Source organism: Thamnophis sirtalis, unplaced genomic scaffold, assembly GCF_051295495.1.
Source record: "Thamnophis sirtalis isolate CommonGarterSnake01/CBP01778 unplaced genomic scaffold, rThaSir2_p1.2 scaffold_3, whole genome shotgun sequence".
Taxonomy (NCBI): Eukaryota; Metazoa; Chordata; class Lepidosauria; order Squamata; family Natricidae; genus Thamnophis; species Thamnophis sirtalis.
Genome location: NW_028261383.1, coordinates 29,954,198 through 29,981,440, shown reverse-complemented (window position 1 = coordinate 29,981,440; position 27,243 = coordinate 29,954,198). Strand labels below are relative to the sequence as shown.

The 27,243-nt window shown below is 43.6% G+C and overlaps 1 protein-coding gene across 1 annotated transcript in view; it reads left to right on the top strand.

Annotated features, from left to right (window-relative positions):
* Positions 1–13,928, top strand: part of LOC148047785 (vomeronasal type-2 receptor 26-like) — a 14,979-nt gene extending 1,051 nt beyond the window's left edge. The window contains exons 2-5 of the mRNA XM_087708157.1: positions 3,683–3,974; positions 9,177–9,407; positions 12,628–12,754; positions 13,018–13,928. Of these exons, the coding sequence (XP_087564283.1) occupies positions 3,683–3,974; positions 9,177–9,407; positions 12,628–12,754; positions 13,018–13,928 (1,561 nt within the window). The remainder of the gene's footprint in view (positions 1–3,682; positions 3,975–9,176; positions 9,408–12,627; positions 12,755–13,017) is intronic.
* Positions 13,929–27,243: the final 13,315 nt, after the last annotated feature.

Here is a 27,243-nt window from a genome sequence, read left to right as displayed (position 1 = left end):
CTCTATCTCTCATTTGCTGGCTTTCAGCTTTCTTTCATAAGGTGGCTTGTGGGCAACATAAGATGGCTTGTGAGCAATTTGGTCTTTCAAGAGGAGGCTGGCATTTTGCTTTGTGTGGTAGCATCACCATCTTCCTGCTTACCTTTTGTTTAAATTAATAAAATCCTTAAAAAATAAAATAAAGAAGCCAAGGACCATGGCAGGAAAAACACAGCCTTGGGCGTATTTTATTTAAAAACACAGAAAACACCATCTATCTGATTTAAAAGGGAAATAAATGTGGTAGAGGCCATTTCAGCTATTTTAAAAATAATCCTTTTCTGGCAAGTGGTTGTTACTGTGTTAATATATGTCTTAACATAGAAATTGTTGCTGATTTGATGAGGTGAAAATCATACCTTATTTCACGTATTTGATTCTATGACTGAAGCAGCATAAATTAACAAGAAAATTAAAATTTACAATCCTGTCGTATGAAACAATAAATTAATGAATTGTTATATACAATTAATTCTTATATACAATGAGAAAAATTATTTAAAACATTAATATTAATAGTATGCAACTATAGGATCATTGCAAGCTATGATGATTAATATCTGTTGTGGCTAATATATAACAAAACCTTTATATGCTATATTTTTTAATTTTGACATATGTCATTAGCCATCTGTTTTGGAATATTATGGAAATTGATTATTCTATGCCATATGCTGTCTGAAAAGATAATAACAATAAAAGTAAATTATTTTATGGCAAAGGGTTACGTTTAATATTAAGGATTTAATGACTAACAATGGAAAGGGGCAACAGAATTAGAGAATTAGAATCCTTTTTTAATTTAAAGTTTTTTTATTTTTATACATCTCATTGCATGAATGGTTTGATTCCTGGGTGTCATATACTTCAATACCAATAAACATAACAGTATTATTCCTACTAGTTACATTTTAATTACATTTACTTTAATTACGTTTTTATTAATTTCATTTTTAGTGTTACTAACACATAATTTCTACTACCATTCTTCAATTCTAAACCTCCTCATGGTTCTACCATACACTGTATAATCTTAACATCCGTTTTTGCTATTTTCCACCTCTTCTTTCTACCTCTATTTTATCCCCCCCTTTCCTCTTCCCCTATCATTCTAATATTCAAGATGTGCTCCTTCTTTTTTCATTATTCAATATTTCAATATGCACTTCTAGCATTAATCATGATCTTTCAAGAATTTATGAAATTACTTAAATCTAGCTTTTCACTGTTAATCACATTTTTATAGATATTTATACAAATTCTGTTTATCTATTAGAGAGAATTAGAATTCTTTATTGGCCAAGTATGATTGGACACACAAGGAATTTGTCTTTGGTGCATATGCTCTCAGTGTACATAAAAACAAGATACATTCTTCAAGAATCATAAGGTACAACACTTGCTGATAGTCATAGGGTACAAATAAGCAATTAGGAAACAATCAATATCAATGTAAATCATAAGAATACAAGCAACAAATTTACAGTCTTGCAGTCATAAGTGAGAGGAGATGGGTGATAGGAATAATGAGAAGACTAATAGTAATAGTAATTCAGCCTTAGTGAATAGTTTGACAGTGGTGAGGGAATTATTTGTTTAGCAGAGTGATGCCGTTCAGGGGAAAAAAACTGTTCTTGTGTCTAGTTGTCTTGGTGTGAAGTGCTCTATAACTTTGACTTTGTCATGGCTAGCAAATTCTTGTTTTCTTCTGAGCGTTGCATGCTGAGAGACAATTTTTACAAACACTACAGGCTACTGTGGAAGAACAATATGAAACAAATAAATTTAAATTAAAAGATGTAAAAGTCATTAGAACAGACTGTACTTACCAGAAAAAAACCATAGAGATATCCATAACAATTAGAAATCAAAGAAATCCTAGAATAAATTCTCAAGAAAAAGGCAAGGAACATTATTTTCATATGAATATGGTTTTCTAATGTGAATTTTAAATAAAACCATCCAGTTGCTCAGACATTTTATTTATTTATAATTTATTATTTATTTATTTATTTATTTATTTATTTATTTATTTATTTATTTATTTATTTATTTATATTCTATGATTAGAATAATATAGGTTTTGCTGCAGGAATGCCCCTATGATTCATTTAGAGAAAATAAAATTTAGGATCAGGTCTAGATCCTCTGATTGGGGTCGCTTTGACCCTGAAGAAAGCATGAAAAAGAAGGGCCCACTTGTGTCAATGGGGTGTCAATGGGGTGTCAATGGGGCTGATCTTCTAATATCAAGACCCAAGGAAAATCCATCACTGTAAATGAATGATACAGATACTCTGAGCTTTCTGAGTTGGTGCACAAAGAACATTTGTTGTTGTGTTTTTTGATAACTTTTTTGATGTTAGGTATCCATTTAAGTCTTGAGATATTGTAGATCTTAGAAACTTGAAGGTCTCTACTGAGTTGTCTGGAGGTGGTAGTATAGGAGGGCTTCTCCAAAAATCTACACAATTTCTACAGTTTTGAGTGTGTTCAGCCCAAGATTGTTCCAGCCATACCACAGGAGTGAAAGTATGGAAAAGAAGCACCCTCTGTGTCAGTGGGGTGTCAATGGGGCTGATCTTCTAATATCAAGACCCAAGGAAAAGTCCATCACAGTAAATGAAAGATACAGATATCTGGCTTTTTTTTTCATTGAACAATGAATTTCTGACAATATTTCCTGCACTGCATACAGGTAGTGAGCTTCTGATGTGATCCTATCCTACTTTCACCTCCAAAAGGCTAACCAGATTATACATAAGAGGGTAATGCATTCGAACATTGGTTTCAGATTGTAGATTTCTGAACTTTCCATGGTAGATTCATAAGACTGCAATAGCACTAGCAATTACAATAGCACTTATACTTATATACTGCTTTACAGTGCTTTACAGCCCTCTCTAAGCAGTTTACAGAGTCAGCATATTTGCTCCCAACAATTTGGGTCCTCAATTTACTGACCACAGAAGGATGGAAGGCTGAGTCATCCTTGAGCCTGCTGAGATTTGAACAAATTGAAGGCAGCTAGCAGTCAGCAGAAGTAGCCTGCAGTACTGCACTCTAACCATTGTGCCACTATGGCTCAAAAAAATGATTACTTATAAATGTTTTTAAACAAACAGCTTCAGAAATGTGATCTGATTTTTTTTAAATGAACTGAACATGAAAAACTCAAACTCAAAATGAAATCTCTTCACTTGAAGTATACCCAGTATGATCTTGTGGCACATCCCACTCTTCTTCTTTGCTCTTCATGAGATCAACCAGCATCCACAGCTGTTACCAAACATCACCCTGGGCTACTGTCAGGTCTCCAAAAGATGCCCAAATTAATTTATGAGCCTTGAGAGAAAGTTCAAAAGAAATCCAAACATTTATTTGGAGTAACATTTTGGTGATACCTGCCGTGGAGCAATATCTGATTTCCATTTAATGGTGATAAGAGGGTGATGCATTCCATAACTAATTTCAGATTTGTTCAATTGTCCAGTTTCCAGATTAGACTCATAAAACAACAATCCAATTGATTAGTTATTAATTTCATAAAAGAATAGCGTCAGGTAATATGAAGTGATTTGATGAATTGAAGATGAAAACCCCACATTGAGATGAAAACCAACTGAAGTCTCTTATCTTGCAGTATACAGAGTATGAGCTTCTGGCACGTCCTGCCCTTCTTCTTTGCCATTCATGAGGTCAACCAGAAATCAAAGCTGTTACCAAACATCACCCTGGGCTACAGCATCTATGAGAACTTTTTCAATGCAAGGTTAACATATGAGGTCATGTTGGATTTGCTTTCTACGGGGCAGGAGAATGTCCCAAACTACAGTTGTGGAAAGCAAAATAATCTGTTGCCTTTGCTTGAGGAGACAGAGTCTGATCTCTTTGGTCAAATTTCCACCATGCTGAGCATCTACAAAATCCCACAGGTATGAATGAATACTGAAGCTAATCTCACTCTACAAATAGCCCCACAAAGCAATAGCAATAGTACTTAGACTTATGTACCGCTTTACAGCACTTTTACAGCCCTCTCTAAGTGGTTTTCAGAGTCAGCATATTTGCCCCCAACAATCTGGGTCTTCATTTTACTGACCTCAAAAGGATGGAAGGCTGAATCAACCTTGAGCCTGGTGAGATTTGAACTGCCAAACAGCAGGCAGTCAGCAGGCAGCAGAAGTAGCCTGCATTACGGCATTCTAACCACTACGCCACCATGGCTCAAAAGGTCAAATAATAAATAAAATTAGTGAGCCAATGAAGTTTAAAGAAGCCCTGAAATAGTATCAGGCATTAAAATAATTCTTTTTTCATTCTGATATCCTTTTTGCAGTTGAACAAACCTTCATTCATAGTTGAACTGAAATGCTCTAAACCAGGCGTCCCAAACCTTTTGGACCTCGGGGACCACCAAATTCATAATTTTAGATCCCATGGACCACTAATAGGATCTGCCTAGACTGGCCGGGGGGGTGTAGCTAGGTGGTCATGTGATTGGGTGGGTGTGGCCAACTTGATGTCATTCATATTGAGGGGCACCTCGCTGGCCTCTATTCACCTCTCTCCTTCCAGCCACTCCTCACCTGCCCGCCCAGGCTCCTTAGGGCCCCAACAGGAAGCTGTTGTTGGAGCTAAGCAGCCACCATGAGAAAGAGTTGGCAAAACAGCTGGCTCAGTTCAAATTGGATCTGACCCAGAAGGAGGCCCAACAGAAGCACCTCACTGAGGACTACAAGCATAGGCTTTCCAAGCAGAGAGAAGACCTGTGGGAGTGCAAGGTCAGGTAATGGTGCCTGGAGGCTCAGTGGGCTGAGATGGAGATAGAATAACAGAGTTGGAAGAGACCTTGGAGGTCTTCTAGTCCAACCCCTTGCCTAGGCAGGAAACCCTATACATTTCAGACAAATGTATAGGGTTTCATCCAACATCTTCTTTAAAATGTCCAGTGTTGGAGCATTCACAACTTCTGGAGGCAAGTTGTTCCACTGATTAATTGTTCTAACTGTCAGGAGATTTTTTCCTGACCGTAACCCCAGGGCATTCCTGAGGCTGAGCTGGTTTTATAATAGTATTTTGCCCTTCATTTTTGCACTGTTGAAGATGTGAAAAACGTGTCATATTTCTCCTCCTATAATTATGGCAGAAAGCTGCTAATAGGTGATGACTGTAAATAAAATAGAATAGAATAACAAAGTTGGAAGGGAACTTGGAGGTCTTCTAGTCCAACCCCTTGCCTAGGCAGGAAACCCTATACATTTCAGATATATGGTTATCCGATTTCTTCTTTTAAATGTCCAGTGTTGGAGCATTCACAACTTCTGGAGGCAAGTTGTTCCATTCATTAATTGTTCTAACTGTTGGGAATTTTTCCCTCAGTTCTAAGTTTCTTCTCTCCTTGATTAGTTTCCACCCATTGCTTCTTGTTGTCCCCTCATGTGCCTTGGAGAATAGCTTGACTCCCTCTTCTTTGTGGCAGCCCCTGAGATATTGGAACACTGCCATCATGTCTTCCCTAGTCCTTCTTCTCATTAAACTAGACATACCCAGTTCCTGCAACCATTCTCCTAATCATCTTTGTTATTTTTCTCTGCACTCTTTCTAGAGTCTCCACATCTTTTTTACATCATGGCAACCAAAACCGAATGCAGCATTACAAATGTGGCCTTACCAAGGCATTGTAAAATGATATTGACACTTCTCATGATCTTGATTCTATTCCTAAATACAGGAAAGTGATACCAGACATTGAGATGACATTTCATGGTGCAAACTCAAGAACAGAGGGAAGGAAGTTCTCTTCCACGGAGCCTTGATATGTAAACACTTACTTTTTTCCTTAAAAACAAAGCAATCCACCACCTTTTTTCTATTTCATGTTAGATCAACTATGGGGTCATCAGCCACATTCCAGAGCAGAAACATCATTTCCCTTTTTTCTACCGGGTGACTCCAAAGCAAGAACCTCCTCACTTGGCAATTGTCCAGCTGCTCCTGCATTTCCAATGGACATGGATCGGCCTTGCTGCTCCAGACAATGAAAGTGGGGAAAAGTTCAGAAGAACTTTTATGCCGGTAGCCAGAAGAAAAGGGGTCTGTGTTGCTTTCTCAGAAAGCTTACCCATGGTTATTGAAGTGGGGAAGAATAAGAACGTCTTTCAATATTTTAGCGACCCTAAAGTGAAAAGCTTTGTTTGTCACTTGAACTTTCAGACCGCAATAATACTAGCAGTACTAATACGAGAAACTGAAAGGGATAAAATCCTGTTTGGGGAAAAAGTATGGATTGCGACAGCTTTGTCCGATATAAGTGTGAGATTTTTTAACCTCCTGCTTAACCTCCAGCATGACTATCTTTTATTGTCATTCAAAACTCAGACAAAGAAAACGACACACTATTATGATTTTAATTCACATTATTCTGCTACAGGGAACTTTGGGAAGGCAGCATTTCAATGTTCCTATTCAATCCCCTTGTTGTCGAAGAAAGCTTGGACTACATGCCTGGAAAAAGAGAGCTGGGAAACCCCGCCACAGGATCTGGTTGAAAGAATCCTGTCCGAGGATAGCTCCAGTTTTTACACAACAATCCAGGTTGTGGCCTGGGTCCTCCATGCTGCCATTTCCTCCCAATTGAGAAAAAGCAGGATGCATGTTGGGGACCATCAGACACCTCAGATAATACAGCCATGGCAGGTGAGACTTCCATTAGAAAATTCCACTAATGGTTTCATTTCCATTTTTAAATGTTATGTTAGATGTATAGAATATAGAATTAGAGAATTGGAAGGCACCTTGAAGGTCTTCTACTCCAACCCCCTGCTCAGATAGGAAACCCTGCACCTCTTCAGAGAAACGGATATCCAACATCTTCTTAAAAACTTCCAGTGTTGAAGCATTCACAGCTTCTGGAGGCAAGTTGTTCCACTGGTTAATCGTTCTAACTGTCAGGAAAATTCTCCTTAGTTCTAGGTTGCTTCTCACCTTGATTAGTTTCTACCCACTGCTTCTTGTCCTATCCTCAGGTTAGTGGTGGGTTTCTGCCGGTTCACACCGGCTTGGGAGAACAGGATGGTGAAATTTACTGATCTGGTGAGAGGATGTTTGACCGGTGGACCCGGAAGTAACTTCTGGTCCAGAACGCCTGCCCTGGCCCTGTGGCTCACTTGCTCACCCCCGCTCACTTCCGCCCATCCAGAAGCAGCTCCATCGCTCGCTCCCCCGCCCATTTGCACTATCCTAGCCCAATTCGGTGACAAGTCCCATACCTGGGAGTGGAGTTGGTGAATGGAGAAGCATGGAGAGGTCCAGCGGCACAATGCACCAGACAGCAGCGGCAAGCTCAGGAGTTTTCTCCTGGATTCCTCTCTTTCCTGCCTCCTCCACTCTCCCAAAGTTCTTTCCCCAGAGTGTGATAGCTTTCTACTGGATTCCCCTCTCTCGTGCCTCCTCCGATCTCCCAAAGTTCTTTCCCCAGTGTGTGATAGCTTTCTACGGGATTCCCCTCTGTCCTGCCTTTTCAGATCTCCCAAAGTTCTTTCCCTAACATGTGATAGCCTTTTCCTGGATTCCCCTCTTTCTTGCCACCTTTGATCTCCCAAAGTTCTTTCCCCAATGTGTGATAGCTTTCTACTGGATTCCCTGTCTGTCCTGCCTCCTCCGATCTCCCAAAGTTCTTTCCCCAGCGTGTGAGAGCTTTCTACTGGATTCCCCTCTGTCCTGCCTTCTCCAATCTCCCTAATTTTGGCCCTTAATCCTCCAGTTGTCTATTTTTGGAAGGTTTTCCCCTCTCTCCCCCCCCCTTCATAGAAGTCCCCCAAAAATTTGCCACATGGCTTGGGGGGTCGTGGTCATGTGACTGAGTGTGCATGAGTGATGTCAAGTTGTCCATACCCACCTGCTCACATGACTGCCAAGCCACGCCAAAAAAATAGGCCACACCCACAAAATAGGTTCTAAAAAAAATTGAAACCCACCACTGTCTCAGGTGCTTTGGAGCATAGCTTGACTTCCTCTTCTTTGTGGCAGCCACTGAGCTATTGGAAGACTGCTCTCATGTCTCCCCTAGTCCTTCTTTTCATTGAACTAGACACACCTAACTCCTGCAAACATTCTTCATATGTTTTAGCCTCTAGTCCCCTAATCATCTTTGTTGCTGGGATAGATGGGGATGGGGGGAATTCCAATAACAACAGTCAGTTTCTAGTACTTTTTCTGACCAGATGTGCAGGCTTAGAGAGAAAGAGACAGATTCTATTAGAGAATCTTCTAGACCAAGGCGTGTCAAGCTTGAATTCATGAGGGCCACATCATGGTTGTGTTTGATCTTTGGAGGGGTTGGGTGGGCGTGCCCAAGGTGCGCATGGCCAACTCAACATCACTCATGTCAGGAGTGCCTGGGTGGCTTACAAACAGTGAAAAGGTAAATAGAAAACAATTAAAAATTTAAAAACTATTTTGAAAAACAAGAAACAAGGAGACGGACAGCACTGGGATGAGATCTTCTTATCCAAATAACAGCCTCCAGTGGTGAGCGCCCCACATCTAGGATACAAGCCAATTAGAAAAGCAGAGTTTTGATAAAGTCCAAAAGAATGGGAGTTCAAACACAAGAGGTGGGGAAACAACCCTGGAATGATAGTGAGATTATTGGAGTTAAAACATGTTTCTGACCTGAGATTAAAAATGTCATAAAATGAGTGAGGCTGTGAGTTCAATCCTAGGTAGAGGCAAATATTTCTCTCTCTGGGCATGATGAGAATATATCTGCTGAATATAACTCCACATTGGCGACAGGAATGGCATCTGGCCAGTAAACACTCAGCTCCATTCAGTTGCCCAGATTCCGTCCTGCAAGGAATTATGGGGTCATTAAAGGAAGATGATTAAAAATCTCATAAAACAGAGCAGCCGAAAATAATCATCAGAAAAAGTTTATGCATATGTGTTTATGTATGAGAGAGAAAGAGACAGAAAGAATGGGAGATTTAGAGAAGGAGGGAAGAAGGAAGTGAGAAAGAGAATAATATTCCTCTTGCAGACAGACAGAGGCTTTGAGATGAATATCCCACTTCTGTCTTACGGCTCAAAAGAGAATGTATACATGGCAAGTGTGATTCTCCATGTCTTTTCAGCTGCATCCTTTTCTAAGAAACTTCCAGGATTGCAATCTTTCTGTGGATGATGTTTATTTGGATGAGGCTGGAATTCCTGTTGCTGACTTTGATATTATGGACTGGGCAGTGTTTCCTAACAAGTCTTCTGCTGGGGTGAAGATAGGGAATATTGAAAAACAAGTCGTCTCTTCAGATCTCAAGATCTCTATTGACGAGAGTGTCATAATATGGCCAACAACCTTTAATCAGGTAACCAAGTCTGCCTGTTTGTGGGTGTTTTTATTCATCCATTCCTGGGTATCCACCTGCTTTTGTATCAGTCTTCTCATTTTGATGGAGGCTCGTTGCTAATGAAAAAACTGGTTGAATGAGATGCTACTATTTCTGTTAGATGTCTCCTGTATTGTTAACTGTGGAAATGCCAGCATTGTTCTAAGTTAGGATGGAAAGCATGTTGGCTAGTCCAGTGATGCTTGTTCCCTGAAAGGAAGCTAAGCAACCATGCAAAACCCTTCGACCAGGGATCGCTAACCTTTTTGCTGTTGGGTGCCACAAATGTGTTCGTGTGTGAGCACACGTATGTGCCGGTGCCCATAATACAAAGCACCTCCCCACATGCACATGCATACACACGTTTCAATTAATGAATTCAATTCATTTAATGAATTTATAGGCCGCCCAATCCCGAAGGACTCCGGAAGGCTTACAACAATACATTTAAAAATAAAAAAGTTAAAAACACAGAAACATAGATTTAAAAAGCCACAACATACACCCAGTCTAATCGGGGCTGGACCTCAGCCATGAGTTCAACAGCCCGGGGGCTGCTGGAATAGCCAGGTCTTAATAGCCTTTTGGAAGGCCATGAGAGTGGGTAGGGTCCGGATCTCTGGGGACAGTTTATTCCAGAGGGTTGGAGCGGCTACAGAGAAGGCCCTCTCTTGGGTGGTTGCCAGCCAACATTGTCTGGCTGACGGCACCTGGAGAAGGCCTACTCTGTGCGATCTTATCGGTCTTTCGGAAATATGTGGCACAAGACGGTCTCGCAGATATCCAGGTCCTAGGCCATGTAGGGCTTGAAAGGTAATGACTAGCACCTTGAATTGCGCCCAGAGACCAATAGGAAGCCAGTGCAGCTCACGGAGGATAGATGTGATGTGGGTGTACCTTGGTACACCCAATATCGCTCGTGCGGCTGCATTCTGGACTAGTTGTAGTCTCCGAACACTTTTCAGGGGGAGCCCCATGTAAAGCACACACACACACACACACACACCCCACTTTCCCCCCACGTGTGTTCACCTCCAAGCTGAGCTTGGTATTTTCTCATGGGGACCAAGAGAGGCCATTTTCACCCTCCCCAGGCTCCAGGAAATCTCCAGAGCCTGAGGAGGGTGAAAAAACCCTCCCCCGCCCCCAAAAGGCCCACCAGAAGCTGAAAACGGATCATTTCTGAGATTCCTGCAGGCCCGCTGGGCCACTTTTTTGCCCTTCCTAGCAGTGATGGTTGCAGGCAGTATGCTCTGATACGGTCATACCAGTGCCTGCCCGGAGCACCAGGTACCCTTCCGGTATGGTGCTCTGGAGGACCTTCCTGCCCGCCCGAGCTCCTTACCTGTATTTGAGCTCTTTGGGGCTTCCGCACATGCACACACAGCGCACGGTGCCTGTGTGATACTCTGCCGAGCAGGTGGAGCATCGCGCAGGCTTCACAAGAGGCAAGGATGCATGGACGGACTGGGCACATTCATGTGGTGAACATCAAGCCCCATTGCAACTGTACCAGAACCCACCACTGCTCCCAAGGCTCCAGAGGCTTTTCTGGGAGCCTGGGGAGGGCAAAAAGAGTCTCCACGCCCCAGCCAGTGGTGGGTTCTTACCTGTTTGGACTAGTTTGGCCGCACTGGTAGTAGCTTGGTGGTCTGGGTCACTGGAACCGACAGCGACCAAGGCCTGTCACAACCCCGAACCAGTTATCCGCCATCTTGTTTTTTGCTTTTGTGCATGTGTAGAGCAATTTTAGTTGTAGTACACATGTGTGGGGCGCACCCCTGAGCAAACTGACAGTAGTCTCTGCCAGTAACCACCACTGCTGCTGGCCCTCCAGAAGACCAAAAATCAGGTGGTCGGCACACGCATACACACTGGAACTGACAGCTCAACTGCTAGGAGATGTGGCACCACATGTCATCTGTGGCCCGCATGCCATAGGTTCACTGTCACTGTCTTAGACCCTCAGGGACTTATCTCAGGGCATGTAACTCAGTACAGTCCTTGGTGCTCTATCATCATTGTTGCTTACATATATTCTATTACCCAGCCTGATAACATTATCAGTGCAATAATGATAGTATCATGTGCCTGATGATAGCATAGATGATGTTATCTAGTCCAATAGTGAAATGTGTGCTAGGAAACAACCTTATCAGAGTACACCAAGGACTCCACAGTTCAACCCTGAACTACACCTATTTATTCTACTGGATCTTATTCAGTGCTTGTTCAAACTACCATTTCAGAATAGAGCTGGAAGGTACCTTGGAGATCTTCCAGTCCAATCCCCTGCTCAAAAGGGAGACTCTATACCATTTCAGAAAAGTGGCTGTCAGTCGCTTCTTAAAAACCTCTAGTGATGAAGTACCCATTTCTGAAGGCAGTTTGGTGCTCTGGTTAATTCTTCTTACTGTTAGGAAGTTTCTCCTTAATTCTAACTTGCTTCTCTCCTCAATTGGTTTCAATCCATTTTTTCTTGTCCTGCCTTCTGGTGCTTTGGAAAATAAGTTGACCACCTCTTCTTTGTGGCAGCCTCTCAAATACTGGAATACCTGATTCAAGTCATTTATAAAGATATTGGAAAGTACTGGGCCTAAGGAACCTTGTGATACCCCACTGCTTACTTTCTTCCATGTAGAGTTATATGTAGAGGTAGTACTCCCTGAGTACAGTTTGTGAGCCAGCTACAAATCCATCTGGTGATCGTGCTGTCTAGCTCACATTTTTTTAGTTTACAAGAAGTAGGTTTCAGTCTAGTTTGTTTCTTTGTTTATTTAGTTTGTCACTCATGTACAAGATAACAAGTATAAGAATAAACATGAATAAGAACACAGGAAATGGGTACAAATAAATGGGGACAGTAGGACTGAAACCTAAGTATGCTATGTCCATAGCATTTCGGTAGTCTACAAACAGAGGCTAAAAATGTTTGGACAGGAGAGCCATTAGGCTTCGCTGAATATTGAGAGGACTCTGGGATCATATGCTACAGAAATCACCCAAATATTTAACTGACTTATCTTTAAGCATCTTTGCCAACCTCACTGGTGCAAGGTGCAATGCAATCCATTCTTTCATCCATGTTAATACCATGGTAAAAGTAATTTTGGAGTTCATGGATCCATCTTTGCATTGACTTCCACTTTTAAAACAAATTCCCTAATCCATTTGTTTCCATAATTTTCTTTCTGTTTAGAAAGCCCCTTTTTCTAGGTGTACCAATAGTTGCCTCCCAGGATACACCAAGCTCACAAGAGAAGGAGAACCAGTGTGCTGCTATAACTGCTTTCCATGCATGGAAGGAACAATCTCGATGCAGGAAGGTAGGTGGCTCAAGGACAAAAAAGGTGCATCAACCTTTTATTCAGAGTAACCAAGATTTAATCTCATATGCCAGTATCCTGCATCCATATCCAGGAAAGAAAGAAAAGAAAGATACAGCAGTGTTTAGTGTTCAATAAAAGTAGGATTTTACCTCAGTGAATATTTTCAGAAACTGTTGAAACAGTAAAAGGACATGGAGATGAAACAATTAAACAATTGTATGATAAAACAGATGCAAAAATCAGCAATTCATGTTTTCCAGATGCAGCATATTGTGAAAAGTGTCCAGATGGTCAGCATTCCAACGAGAAGCGAGATCAATGTGTCCCCAAAGTAATAAGTTTCCTGTCTTACAAAGAAATGTTAGGTCTCATCCTGGCTATCACAGCCATATTTTTGTCTCTAAACACTGCCTTAATTCTGGGAATCTTCATTAAATACCGAGAAACTCCCATAGTCAAAGCCAACAACCGGGATCTCACCTACATTCTCCTGGTCTCTCTCCTGCTTTCCTTTTTGACATCTCTTCTATTCATTGGTAAGCCCAAGGAAGTGACTTGCCTTCTTCAACAAATCACCTTCAGTGTGGTTTTCTCAGTTGCTGTCTCTTCCTTGTTGGCCAAGACGATTATGGTGGTGGTGGCATTTTTGGCCACAAAGCCAGGCAGCAGGATGAGGAAATGGTTGGGGAAAAGTCTGGCCAACTCCATTGTCTTGTCCTGTTCTGGAATTCAGGTGAGCATCTGCCTTACATGGTTGGGAACTTCTCCCCCATTTCCATATTCTGACCTGCATTCTCAACCAAGAGAGATCCTCCTGCAATGTAATGAAGGCTCAACCATCATGTTCTACACTGCCCTTGGCTACATGGGCTTTCTGGCTGCCACCTGTTTCTTGGTGGCTTTCCTGGCCCGCAAGCTTCCAGGGACTTTCAATGAAGCCAAGTGGATCACCTTCAGCATGCTGGTCTTCTGCAGTGTTTGGATCTCCTTTGTCCCCACCTATCTGAGCACCAAAGGGAAATATATGGTGGCTGTGCAGATCTTCTCCATCCTGGCCTCCAGTCTGGGCTTACTGGGATGTATTTTTGTCCCCAAGTGTTACATCCTTATTCTGAGACCTGACATGAACACTAAGGAGCATCTAATAATGAAAAACAATGAGGGCTCTTAATTTTCAAAGTAGTTACCCACATTATTGTTAAGATAAAATAGGATAGTTGGAAGTAAAATCTTTGTTATATGTTCTAAAAATTCTTTCTTTTCCATGAAGTCGCAATTATGATTAATATAATAAGGTATACTAAAGATACAGTATGTAAGATATCATGTTCTTTTGAATGTTTGTGTGTGTGTGTGTGCGCGCACACACACACACTAAAACTCACTAAAAGAGAGCATTATAGAAGCACATTTGCTTTATTTAATGTCTAGAAGATATGGCAATCATTTGCTAATCTTAATGAAGTTTTGATATGTTTTTTTTTCACACTCTGCCTGGGCAATTATTTATTTTATGCCACCACTTTCTTTCTGTAGATCAAGTGGGCCAATTTAATTGTTTATTTAAAAAAACGTGCTAGATTAGAGGAGGTTATTGATGTTTGTTTCACCAATGTAGGACCTTGTTCCTCTTCTTCTAATGCAAATTCTCTTAATATCCTTTCAATAAAGATAATGAATAAATAAGAACAGAGTCATACTGTCTTGTCTCACTTCTTTACCATTCTGGAGTTACTTTGTTTTGCCCTATCCTATCCTGTTCAGAGTCTGACTCAGTGGTGGGTTATTCTTACCATCACTACCAGTACGCTGATCGTGGTCTCTCCGTGCACGAGCCTGACGTGCGCTGGGCACCCATGCACAATCCACCATCCTTATGACATCCAGCTGCTGTTGGGGAATGCGCAGGCACTGCACACTGTGCATGTGTGCGCAGTGTGCCTTTTGGCATAAAAAAAGCCTATATAGCCAAACGAGCCACCGTACCGGTACGCTCTCAGCTGCCTCCGGCGACTACTGGTATTGCCCTACCGAGCCGTATCCACACAACTGGAATAAGATAACTAGCCTAAGGCACTTCATGTAAAAATGATAGATTAGCTCTAAGGGGTCTTGAGGCCGTTAAGGACTGGATGAGAGCTAACAAACTGGTACTCAACCCGGACAAGACTGAGTGGCTGTTGTGCTTCCCTCCCAACAATTTGGCCAACGTTCCATCACTCAGGCTGGGGGGTCAAAATTTACACCCCTCAGACAGGGTCCGCAACTTGGGAGTCCTCCTGGACCCACAGCTGACTTTTGACCATCATTTGTCAGCTGTGACCAGGGGGGCATTTGCCCAGGTTCACCTGGTGCGCCAGTTGCAGCCCTACCTGAATCGGGAGGCCCTCACAACAGTCACTCGAGCCCTTGTGATCTCTAGGCTGGAATACTGCAATGTGCTCTACATGGGGCTGCCCTTGAAGAGCATCCGGCGACTTCAGCTAGTCCAGAATGCGGCCGCGCGAGTGATTGTGGGCGCAACACGGTTCGCCCACATAACACCGATCCTCCGTGAGCTGCGCTGGCTACCTGTTGATCTCCGGGTGCGCTTCAAGGTGCTACTCACCATTCATAAAGCTCTCCATGGTAGTGGATCTGACTATTTGAGAGACCGCCTTCTGCCAATTACCTCCCTTCGTCCCATCAGATCGCATAGAGTAGGCCTCCTCCGAATTCCATCCGCCAGCCAGTGCTGACTGGCGACTACGCGGAGGAGAGCCTTCTTGGTTGCAGCTCCGACGCTTTGGAACGATCTCCCCGTGGAGATTCGTACCCTCACCACCGTCCAGGCCTTCCGCACAGCCCTCAAGATCTGGCTATCCCGTCAGGCCTGGGGATAAGACCTGTACTTTGCCCCACCCGAATGCTGAATGAATGTTGTGTTTTATTGGTTTATTTTTTTTTATTATTCACATTTTTTTTCCTTCTTGTGTTTTGTCCTACACTCCCTTCCCATTAATTGTAAGCTGCCCTGAGTCCCCTCAGGGAAAAGGGTGGCCTATAAATTTAAATAAAATGAAAAATGAAATGAAAATGAAGATGGGTAAAATCTAAAAGTAATGTTCTACATTTAGGCAAGAAAAACAAAATGCACAGGTATAGTATATACAGCTCAATAGTAGTAACTGTGAGAGAGATCTTTGAGTTCTAGTGGACCAGTATTTTAATATGAGCCAGCAGTGTGCAGCAGCTGCCAAAAAAATCAACACAGTTCTAGGCTGCATAAACAGAGAGATAGAATTAAGATCATGTGGATTGTTAATGCCACTTTATAATGTCTTGGTAAGGCCACACTTGGAATACTGCATTCAGTTTTGGTTGCCATGATGTAACAAAGTTGTGGAGACTTTGGAAAGAGTGCAGAGAAGAGCAACAAAGATGATTGGGGACTGGAGACTAAATCATGAAGAACAGTTGCAGTTGCTGGGTATGTCTAGTTTAATGAAAGGAAGGAGTAGAGGAGACATGAGAGCAGCATTCCAATATTTCAGGGGCTGAAATATCTGCACTCCAGTTGTCATAGACAGGGGGATGGGGATACACACACACACACACACACACACACACACGCACACACAAACACACACAAACAAACAAAATGCACAGGTACAGTATATACATTAAACATATAAAAACATTAAAAACATTGGAGATAGAGCCACCTTTCTGGCTTTGTCATTTCCAAACATATTTTAACATAACAACAAATTCAGTTTCTACTTATCATACATAGCTACATTTATCTTATTAACATATCCCTATTCCTCCTTTATATACTTATCTATGTTTTATCCAGTTCCAATTTTACAATCCTCAAAATATTATATCCTGACTCCTTTTCCTCATTTCCGATCATTGATATGTTTAATTCCAAATTTCATAATATTCTGTCTCATCTCTATTTTTGATTTCTAGTGTTGTAGAAAAAACAGGACACGCAAGCCAGCTCTTCAGGGAAGGAATAGTTTATTTGAGCAGGTTCATAGCAAAGAATAAATGGCTTGAACCTTGAATGAAATTCAGGAACTTCCTTATATAGTTTATCACTTTCAGCTAAAGCCATCTGTTAGTTTTGGAAACACCCCTCAAGATTTGCCCTTGAGTTACAGCAATATTATGTCTACAGGAAGTCATAATACATAGTCAGCTAACGGAGCAGCATAGCTTGTATTTTGAGGAACTGAGAATATATGTCTACCAAACAGATTGTACAGTCAAGCCAGCAGATAGATTAAAATAGATACTTTGCTTCAGCAGTTTTCATGTGGAGACTTCCTTCTAACTCATGTCAACCGCACCATGTTTTAAAAGCAGACTTTGCAATTTCTATATGTGAACAGTTAAGGCTTAATATCATGAAACCCTACTTTGGTTCAGGCTTGAGGCCTACCTTGGTTCAGCCTGCCATCTCAGTCCCCCCTTTGTGACTCATCCTCACCTGCAAGAAAAGTCACATAATTTGGTTCAGGGTGAAGGGCAGTATATTCAGATTCCTGGTGAACATACTCCCACATAGCCATTACCTGAGCAGTTGCTTTTCGTTTTGCTAGTAGTGATAAGCTGTTTGAGATAATTCTTATAATGTTCCAAAACACATGGGATAAGGACACATCCAGCTGCTATTAAACCAATTAATGCTACTATGGCCTGTAATCCTGGGAGTTTGGGAAACCGAGTGCTAAACATTTCCTTGAAATTGAATCCATTCCATACCCGGTCAGGATTGTGTGTGAGTTGTCACATCCCTGTTGTCCATTGTTTGATTACCTTCCCAGTTTCATCTATTTGTAGACAACAGTTTGGGAGATTGAATTTTCCACAGACACCACCTTCTTTCGCCAACAGATAGTCCAGAGCTAGCCTATTCTGATATACAGCAGTTCTGAGTTCGTCCATAGCTTCCGATAAAACATTAAGAGCTTTATCTATCCTTTGTCCAGCCATATTCAGAACTGCCTGTAGTTGTATAATACAATTTAACATGTATATGGGGAGTTCTGAAAGAATTGTGTGCACATATGGAAGGGCTACGTGGGCTGAGGATGTGTCCTGGGGTAGCAGGCTGAACCAAACTAGGGTTTCATGATATTAAACCTTAACTGTTCATATATAGAAATTGCAAAGTCTGCTTTTAAAACATGGTGCGGTTGACACGGGTTAGAAGGAAGTCTGCAGATGAAATCTGCTGAAGCAAAGTATCTATTTTAATCTATCTGCTGGCTTGACTTCTGCACAGATCAAAATTTTCTTTATTATCTCTTCTTTGGTGTGGGCATCTCTGTTTCTCCAATTTTGCACATATACTAAGGTGACCAGATTTTCAGATTGGAAAAGAGGGACGCCCTTGACTGGGGGGGGGGGGGGGGGGGGGCTTGATTAAAAAAAATTTTTTTTGTCAAAAGGTCACCCCAGGACACTGAAACCAGCATAAATACGAATCTGTTGCCAAACAAAATTTTGATCACGTGACCATGAGGATGTTGCAACGGTCGCTAAGTGTGAAAAATGGTCATCAGTCACTTTTTTCAATGCCATTGTAACTTTGGTCACTAAATGTTTTCCCCCTCCTCGAGACTCCTCACTTCTTCCTTCATTCCTCTTGCTTATCTACCTTCACCTTATCTGTCTTCTGCTCTTTCCCTCTCTTCCTTCCTTTCTCCTTCCATCCTCTCTTCTTTCCTCACTCACTCCCTTCCTCCTTTTTTCTCTTCCTTCCTCCTTCCATTCTTTCAGCTTCATTTCTTTTGCCTATCTACCTTCTCTGTCTTTCTGCTCTTTCCATTTCTTCGCTTCTGTTCCTTCCTCCTTCCCTCCTTTCCTATTTCTTCCTTCTTCCTTCCTTCTGCCTATCTACCTTCACCTTCTCTGTCTTTCTGCTCTTTCCCTGTCTTCCCCTTTCCTCCCTCCCTCCCTTCTTTCCTTTCTAGTTCCATCTTTTCTTCTTTCCTCTCTCCCTCTTTTTCTTTTTTCCTTCCTTCCTCCTTCCTCTTGCCTATCAACTTTTTTTATTTTTTTTGTTACATAGATGACACATACCCACAACAATAAAAACAAAACAAAAAGAAAAAAACCCATCATCACATATAGCATGTCATTTGGTTACAAGTGTTTTAACATTTGTCATTCTTATACATTTATTATTTCATTTAATAGGTTATAATATACAGTTTGGGTTGCTTTGTTTACCATCCCTTCCTCCTGTTATAACACCACCTTATTTTCCCTTTCTTTTCTCCCTTCCTCCCTTCTCTACTTTCTTCCTTCCTGCTCTCCTTTCCCTTCCTTCTTCCCTTACCTTTCTCCTACTCCTGCTCTTCCTCTTCCCCTTTCTACCCTCTCTCCCCCTCTTTCTCTCCTTTCCATCCTCCTCTCCTTACCTCTTTCTTCTTTCCATCTTCCTTTCATTCTCTCCTCCTTTCTCCCTTTCTCCCAACTCCCTTTCTGGGAGTTGAAGTCCACACACTTTCAAGTCTCCAAGGTGGAGAAAGACTGATCTATCTAATTAATATAATTATTTCTCCCTCTCTTTTTCACTCTCTCTCCAGCGCACACACGCAAATGCATAGGGCAGCCCACCTCACACACAGGTAACTCCGGGCGGCTTATGGGAAGAGGACAGCCGACCACTCAACCACGCGGGGGGGGGGGGGGGGGCAGGATTTCGCCAAGAAAAGTTAACTTTCCTGCGAAAGGGGCCAGCAGTCTCTCAGCTGTTCCCGGCCAGGGAGACCTCCCCCCACTTCCACTCCTGCGACCCTCCTCCCGCCTCCTCGGAGCTTCAAGCAAGCTAACTGGGAAGGCCGGGGAAGAAGAAAAAGCGGCGGCACGGGGGCGTGGCGGAAGCCCAGCTGACGTTTCTCTTGCTGAGGGCGGAAGGGGAGGAGGAGGAGGAGAAAGTTAAAGTGGCAGCCCGATCCCTTCAGCAGCTGAGGCGGGAAACGTGCGTATTGACAGGGCTTCCACAGCGCTGTGCAAGCCCTGCCAAAGTGTCCGTTCCCCGGGCGGGCTGCCGTTTCTCTTGCTGAGGGCGGAAGGGGAGGAGGAGGAGGAGAAAGTTAAAGTGGCGGCCCGATCCCTTCAGCAGCCGAGGCTAATTCTCTGCACGAACGAGAGCGTGGGGGCAGCGGCAGCCGCCCGCACAGAACTTCCACGTGCTTCAGGGGCTTCTGCCGGGCAGTGGGAGCCCCGGAAGTGAGAGGAAGTTCTCTGCGGGCGGCTGCCGCTGCCCCCACGCTCTCGGAGGCGGCGATCCCATTCACAAAGAGGCAGGAGAAGAGGTGGGGCCAGCGGCAGCCGCCCGCACAGAACTTCCACGCGCTTCAGGGGCTTTTGCCGGGCGGCGGGAGCCCCGGAAGCGAGAGGAAGTTCTCTGCGGGCAGCTGCTGCTGCCCCCACGCTCTCGGAGGCGGCGATCCCATTCACGAAGAGGCAGGAGAAGAGGTGGGGCCAGCGGCAGCCGCCCACACAGAACTTCCACGTGCTTCAGGGGCTTCTGCCGGGCGGCGGGAGCCCCGGAAGCGAGAGGAAGTTCTCTGCGGGCGGCTGCCACTGCCCCCACCCTCTCCTCCTGCCGCAGCGAGCGGAAAATTCTCTGATTAGAATTAGATTAGATTACTCACCAACAAGCGCAGCTGCAACCCCAAAAGACGAAAGGAAAATGGAGACTCGCACAGGCGTCCTCAGGCTAAGGAGTCCAGCCAATCAGTGAGCTGGTTGGGATGGAAAATTTTCCATCCCAGCCAGCTCACTGATTGGCTGGAGTCCTGGCCAATTAAATCAGTGAGCGGCAGGCTGGGCTGGCTTAAATTTGTAGGTAGCAGATAGAACAGAACGATGAGCCAGCCCAGCAAGCTAGCAGCTGATGGGTGGGAGCTGCGAGCGCCAAAAAAAGCATGCTTTTTTAAAAAGCGTGCGGGACGCGGGAAAATGCATTAAAAAGTGGGGGTGTCCCGCCAAAAGCGGGACGTCTGGTCACCTTAACATATACCAATCTTGCTGCGGTTATCACATGCAGCATTAAATATGTCACTCCTTTACTATATTTTTCTTTTATTATTTCTAATAGGAATAGTTTTGGTTTTAAATCTAGCTTTTGATCTAACATCTCTTCCAGCCCTGTCTTTATCTCTATCAAAAATCCTTGGCTTTTGCACATAACCAACGCATATGATAAAAAGATCCTAAAGCGAAGTTTTATTTCCAACACTGTAAAAAGTAAGCAACCTTTCACTTTTCTTGCTTTGAATTGCACTTCTCACAGTTTCATAAAATTAGTCATTTAAGCTGAAGCTTTTTGGACATGAAGGCCAAACTTTTTACTTTTACTTTTTTACTTTTGACTTTATTTGTATGCCGCCCTTTTCCCTAGGGGGACTCAGGGCGGCTCACAATTCAAAGGGAGGGGGAAACAACAAACAATAAACAATACAGCATATTAAAAAGAAAAACACAACAATCACACAATTCGAGTGGGGTATAATCTTAACCCCAGGCCAGCCGGGACAGCCAGATCTTTACAGCAGCGCGGAAGGATTGGAGGGTGGTGAGGGTCTGAATCTCCACGGGGAGTTCGTTCCAAAGGGACGGAGCAGCCACCGAGAAGGCCCTCCTCCGGGTAGTTGCCAGTTTGCACTGGCTAGAAGATGGGATTCGGAGGAGGCCTAATCGATGCGATCGAATCGGTCTAGTGGAGGTAATTGGCAGTAGGCGGTCTCTCAAGTACCCAGGCCCACTACCATGAAGGGCTTTATAGGTGATAAGTAGCACCTTGAAGCGCACCCGGAGATCAACAGGTAGCCAGCGCAGCTCGCGGACGATAGGTGTTACGTGGGTGAACCGAGGTGCACCCACTATCACTCGCGCGGCCACATTCTGGACTAGCTGGAGTCGCCGAATGCTCTTCAAGGGCAGCCCCATGTAGAGCACATTGCAATATTCCAGCCTAGAGGTCACAAGGGCACGAGTGACTGTTGTGAGGGCCTCCCAGTTCAGGTAGGGACGCAACTGGTGTACCAGGCGAACCTGGGCAAATGCCCCCCTGGTCACAGCTGACAAATGATGTTCGAAGGTCAGCTGTGGGTCCAGGAGGACTCCCAAGTTGCGAACCCTGTCTGAGGGGCGTATAGTTTGACCCCCCAGCCTGAGAGATGGAGTACTTGGCCAATTCTTGGGAGGGAAACACAGCAGCCACTCGGTCTTTTCTGGATTGAGCACAAGCTTGTTGACCCCCATCCAGTCTTTAACAGCATCCAGCCCCTGGCTCATCACATCCATTGCTTCGTTGAGTTGGCACGGGGCGGACAGATACAATTGAGAATCGTCCGCATATTGATGGTACTTTATCCCATGCCGTCGAATGATCTCACCCAGCGGTTTCATGTAGATGTTGAAAAGAAGGGGGGACAGGACCGAACCCTGAGGCACCCCACACGTTAGGGGCCTAGGGGTCGATCTCTGCTCCCCAACTAACACCGACTGCGACCTGTCCGAGAGGTAAGAGGAGAACCACTGTAAAACAGCGCCTCCCACCCCCACCTCCCGCAGTCGTTGCAGAAGGATACCATGGTCGATGGTATCGAAAGCCGCTGAGAGGTCAAGGAGCACTAGGATGGAGGCGTGGCCTCCATCCCTGGCTCTCCAGGGATGTTGCTTCCTTTTATAATAGGAGGACCCTATCTAAAGGTAATTACCCTGAGTATTACCCTGAGTAACTATCAACTGCTCATGAATATCAAATGGATTCTGCAACTAAATCCTACTAAAACAGGATTGTTCCTGAGAATTATTCTGAAAAAGAGAATGAGGTTGAAAGTGACTTTTTATTTTGTGTGTGTGTGTGATTGTGTGTGTGTGTGAATGTCCCAGCATAACTTGGAACACCTCAAGCAATTTCAATCAAACTTGGTACACAGATGACTTACTCTCTAAAAAACAAGTACTGTGGGGGGTAAGGCACCCCTAATACCCCTCGGGGTGTATGTTCTGTTATAATACAGCCTGTTGTGCCTTCAAATGGCTTCTACTGTACTACTGTATTTCTGTAAAATGGATCCTACTGTACAGCGCAGTGGAGTTGCCATGGTAACAGCTTCACAGTACTCCACAAGGGGGCTCCCTCTAGTGGGGGGGGGGAAATCCAACATTAGAAATTATGTTTGGTGGAGACATTTCCCCCCTATAAATAAATACCTGGGTAATGCCAGGTTATCAGCTAGTTATATATAAACTGTCCACAATGGGCATGTAGATTTAGGACATGTGGCAAGTATAGATCTCTATAGATCTCTTAAAAAACATGAAAGTCCTTGGAAGATCTCCAAACATGCTTAATATCCAGGAGCAGTTTGAGGGCAATCTCTTCTGGCCATATCATATCTTCTTGTTAGAATGGAGCCAAGAATCCGTGAATGATAAACCCATCTTAGTAGTTGGCTTCATCCATTCCACTAAGCCATCCTGAGATTTGGTTACTTTCCACTCAAAAGATTTTATGAAAGCAGAAACAATTTTTTGGGGAATTTGCATGATTTGTGGATCATTTTGCACAAACTTAAAAAACAACAACTATGGTTTAGCCTAGTTTTTGAATCCAGCCTCTAATTAATTTCCATCCATAGTAATAAAATAGGTCATCCAGTATTTTGTTCATGTTTAGAATATCTAAATGTACTTCAAGTTGCCTCTCAGGACACCACAAACTCAAAAGAGAGGGAACAACAGTTTGCTGTTATGACAATTCTCCATTTATGGAAGGAACAATCTCTACCCAGGAAGGTAAATGGCTCAGGACCAAAGAAAGACCTGTCAGGGTTCCAAGTAACAGCCCAACTCAGTCTTTTGAGTTGGAGATGTTCATGGGCATTCCTGAGTTTGGGAATCAGACCTTAGTGTCAGCATTCCAAATAGCATCCAATAGTAAATCAGAGTCCAAGGCAAAGTATTGCTCAAAGTTGCAATTTATTAAGAGAGCCATGTTGGCACACCTGAGAAAACCAGAATCCGAAAGCTTCATGGTATTCCCCACCAAGTTGAAAGTTCAAGATCTTGTCCCTACACCCACAAGTCCATTGCATGGTCCAATCTTTCCCTGCCATGTTGGCAGTTTCACCCATCCAGTTCAGGCCAGGTGCAGAGATGCAAAGACAAAGGATGACCTTGACTTTCTAGAAAGAATTTTGTTATGGCTACATAGCATCTAACTCCCAGGGACTAGAGGCAGGGGAGGCGGGGCCTCACCAGTCTCCTGAGAGAAAGGAAGAATTTTAAATAATTTTTTTTAAATAATTAAAGTCAGGGTAGTTGCTACCAGATTCAAAGTCACAGTGGCTTGGTGTCTGCTCTCAGTGTTAACTATGGGAGGAGGCCAGAGAACTCGGGGCCTCTTTTGCCTAAGGAATTTTTCACCTTTTAAAAGTTAAGGAGGAGTTAAAAACCGAAAACTTTCATATGCAAAAGAGGCACTGATTCTCCCGCCTCCTGATCGGGGAGCAGCGAATCATGCCTTATGAGCACGCTTACGTTGAGCACGCTTACGTTGGGCGGACAAGAGGAGAGTTGAGAGAGTTTCCACAGCTGGAAAAGGTGGATCAGACGGAGGGAGGGGGCGATTCAAATTTATTGTAATTTAATTTGTAATTTTTTTATTGTGAGGTTTGTGTGTGTGTTTTTTTCTTTCTTCACAGCGGTGTGGTTAGAGAAGGCAGGGGGCAAGGCGGCGGAGCACGGAAGCGGCAGGGACGTTCTCGCCCCTGTGTTTCAACAGGCCAGGTATCTTGCATTTATGTCCGCCATAAACACAAGACACCTGGCCTGTTGGACACAGTGGTGGTGGTGGTAGGAATTGGCTGGGTGGGCTGGCTGGCTGGGGAGGGGAGACCCCTTTAAAGCCCAGCACCAAGCGGGGAGGAGGAGAAGGAGGAGAGCGGTGAGTCCAGGCAGGGAGAAGGTCGGGCAGGGGTGGGTGGGCTGGCTGTAGGCTGGGGCAGCAGGATTGTTCGTATGAGGAGGCGGGGGGGCAAGGCAGTGGAACACGACGGCGGCGAGAAGCATCTCAGATGGAGCCAGGACACCCGGAAGGCAAGCCGGCACTTAAAGGCATGCCGAAGTGCCGGCTTGCCTTCCAGGTGTCCCGGCTCCATCTGAGATGCTTCTCGCCACCGTCGCGCTCCACCGCCTTGCCCCCCCACCTCCTCCGACAAACAATCCTGATGCCCTGGCCTGCAGCCAGCCCAGCACCGAGCGCGGACGAGGAGGAGGAGAAGGAGGAGGAGGAGAGCGGTGAATCCAGGCAGGGAGCAGGTCGGGTGAGGGGTGGGTGGGCTGGCTGCAGGCCAGGACAGCAGGATTGTTCATCGGAGGAGGTGGGGGGCAAGGCGGTGGAGCGCGACGGCGGCGAGAAGCAACACCCCCGCCACTGTGTGCGACAGGTGTCTCACGTTTATGTCCACCATAAATGCGAGATGCCTGTCGGACACAGTGCCGGGGACGTTGCTTCTCGCCGCTGCTGTTGGTGCGGTCTTGCCTCACCAATGGTAACTGTCACTGCACGTCACTGCTAACTCCGTACAATCCCCCCTCCCATTTTCCCACAATAGAAAATGCATAGTAGAATAATGGAAAGTGTGGCAGGCCAAAGATCCCAAAGAAAAGATGGCTGCTGGCCTGAACTTTGTAGTGATCGTTGAAGCAGAGAAGAAAAAGGACTAAATCATTTCCAGCTGGAAACTGGTATTCTTTTCTATCAATAAAGAATTTTTGGCTGATTAAAAGTTTACTCAATTAATTTCTGTATTTCTTTCAAAGACATGTCTCTCAGATTCTGTTATTCTGTTAGCAATAAGTCTCTTGAGTGAAGGGAATAAAAAGTTACCTGAATTGCTGTTTCAATAAGTCTTAAATTAGAACTATGCCCATGGGTCATACAAAGTTTTTCTCTCTCATGCACAGTAGTAACTCCCTCATATGCACCACCCATCAACAACAGATTTGACAAACATTTATGAATGCTTATTAAAAACATCAAAATATGTGGTCCACCAGTTCCTCAAGGACTATATGAGACTCCTTTAGGCAGGACTGTGCAAATTTGAATGTAATCTTGCTCATTTTGATGTGCCAGATTTCATTTGGTCTTTATGACTAAAATCAGTGGGCTCTTTGGCAAGAGGCCAGACGGTGGTGCCTGCCTCAGAGAACTACAGAAGATCTTCATCATGATATGTGAAATACTGCTGATGCTGCTTCTCCTGGTGTCCCATTTTCCCTGTGGCACAATGATGACCAAGTGCCCATTGAGTGTGCTGAAAGAAGAAAAACACAGATTTAATTACTACAAGCCAGGTGACTTCCTGATTGATGTAATCATATCTACAATGAGCACTGTATTTCAACCATACATTTTCTTTAAGCCTCCAAACCACAGATTTGCAAGGTAATTCCTGATACCTATGTAAGCCTAGTGATTCATTTTATCCTTTCTTGCTATTGGTTTTTTTAATATTGATGGTTTCCATTTCCTGGTACCAGGTCTCTTTCCCATCTTCATTTCTTTTAAGGAAAGACTTAAACTAGAGTTGCAGGTAACTCTTCACAAAACAACTCTCTTTGGTGCCAGAGAGAATTACTACTCAATTGTCTGTCATCATTATCTATCATCTATCTATCTATCTATCTATCTATCTATCTATCTATCTATCTATCTATCTATCTATCTATCTATCATCTATCTATCTATCTATCTATCTATCTATCTATCTATCTATCTATCTATCTCTGTCTCTGCATCTCTCTCGCTCTCACTCTCTCACTCTCTCTCTCTGTCTAATCTATCTATCTATCTATCTATCTATCTATCTATCTATCATCTATCTATCTATCTATCTATCTATCTATCTATCTATCTATCTCTATCTATCTATCTATCTATCTATCTATCTATCTATCTATCTATCTATCTATCTATCTATCTATCTATCTATCTATCTATCTATCATCTATCTATTATCTATCTCTATCTATCTATCTATCTATCTATCTATCTATCTATCTATCTATCTATCTATCTATCTATCTATCTATCTATCTACCTACCTACCTACCTACCTACCTACCTACCTACCTACCCACCCACCCACCCACCCACCCATCCATCCATCCATCCATCCATCCATCCATCCATCCATCCATCCATCCATCCATCTATCCATCCATTTCTTTGTCTCTGTCTCTGAATCTCTATCTCTACCTCTATCCACTGTATCTCTATCTTTCTTTCATCTCTTGTCTTTTTCCTTCCTGGGCAAGTCTTCATTTGCTGGCTTTCAGCTTTCTTTCATAAGGTGGCTTGTGGGCAACATAAAATGACTTGTGAGCAATTTGCTCTCTCAAGATGAGGCTGGCATTTTGCTTTGTGTGGCAGCATCATCATCTTCCTGCTTACCTTTTGT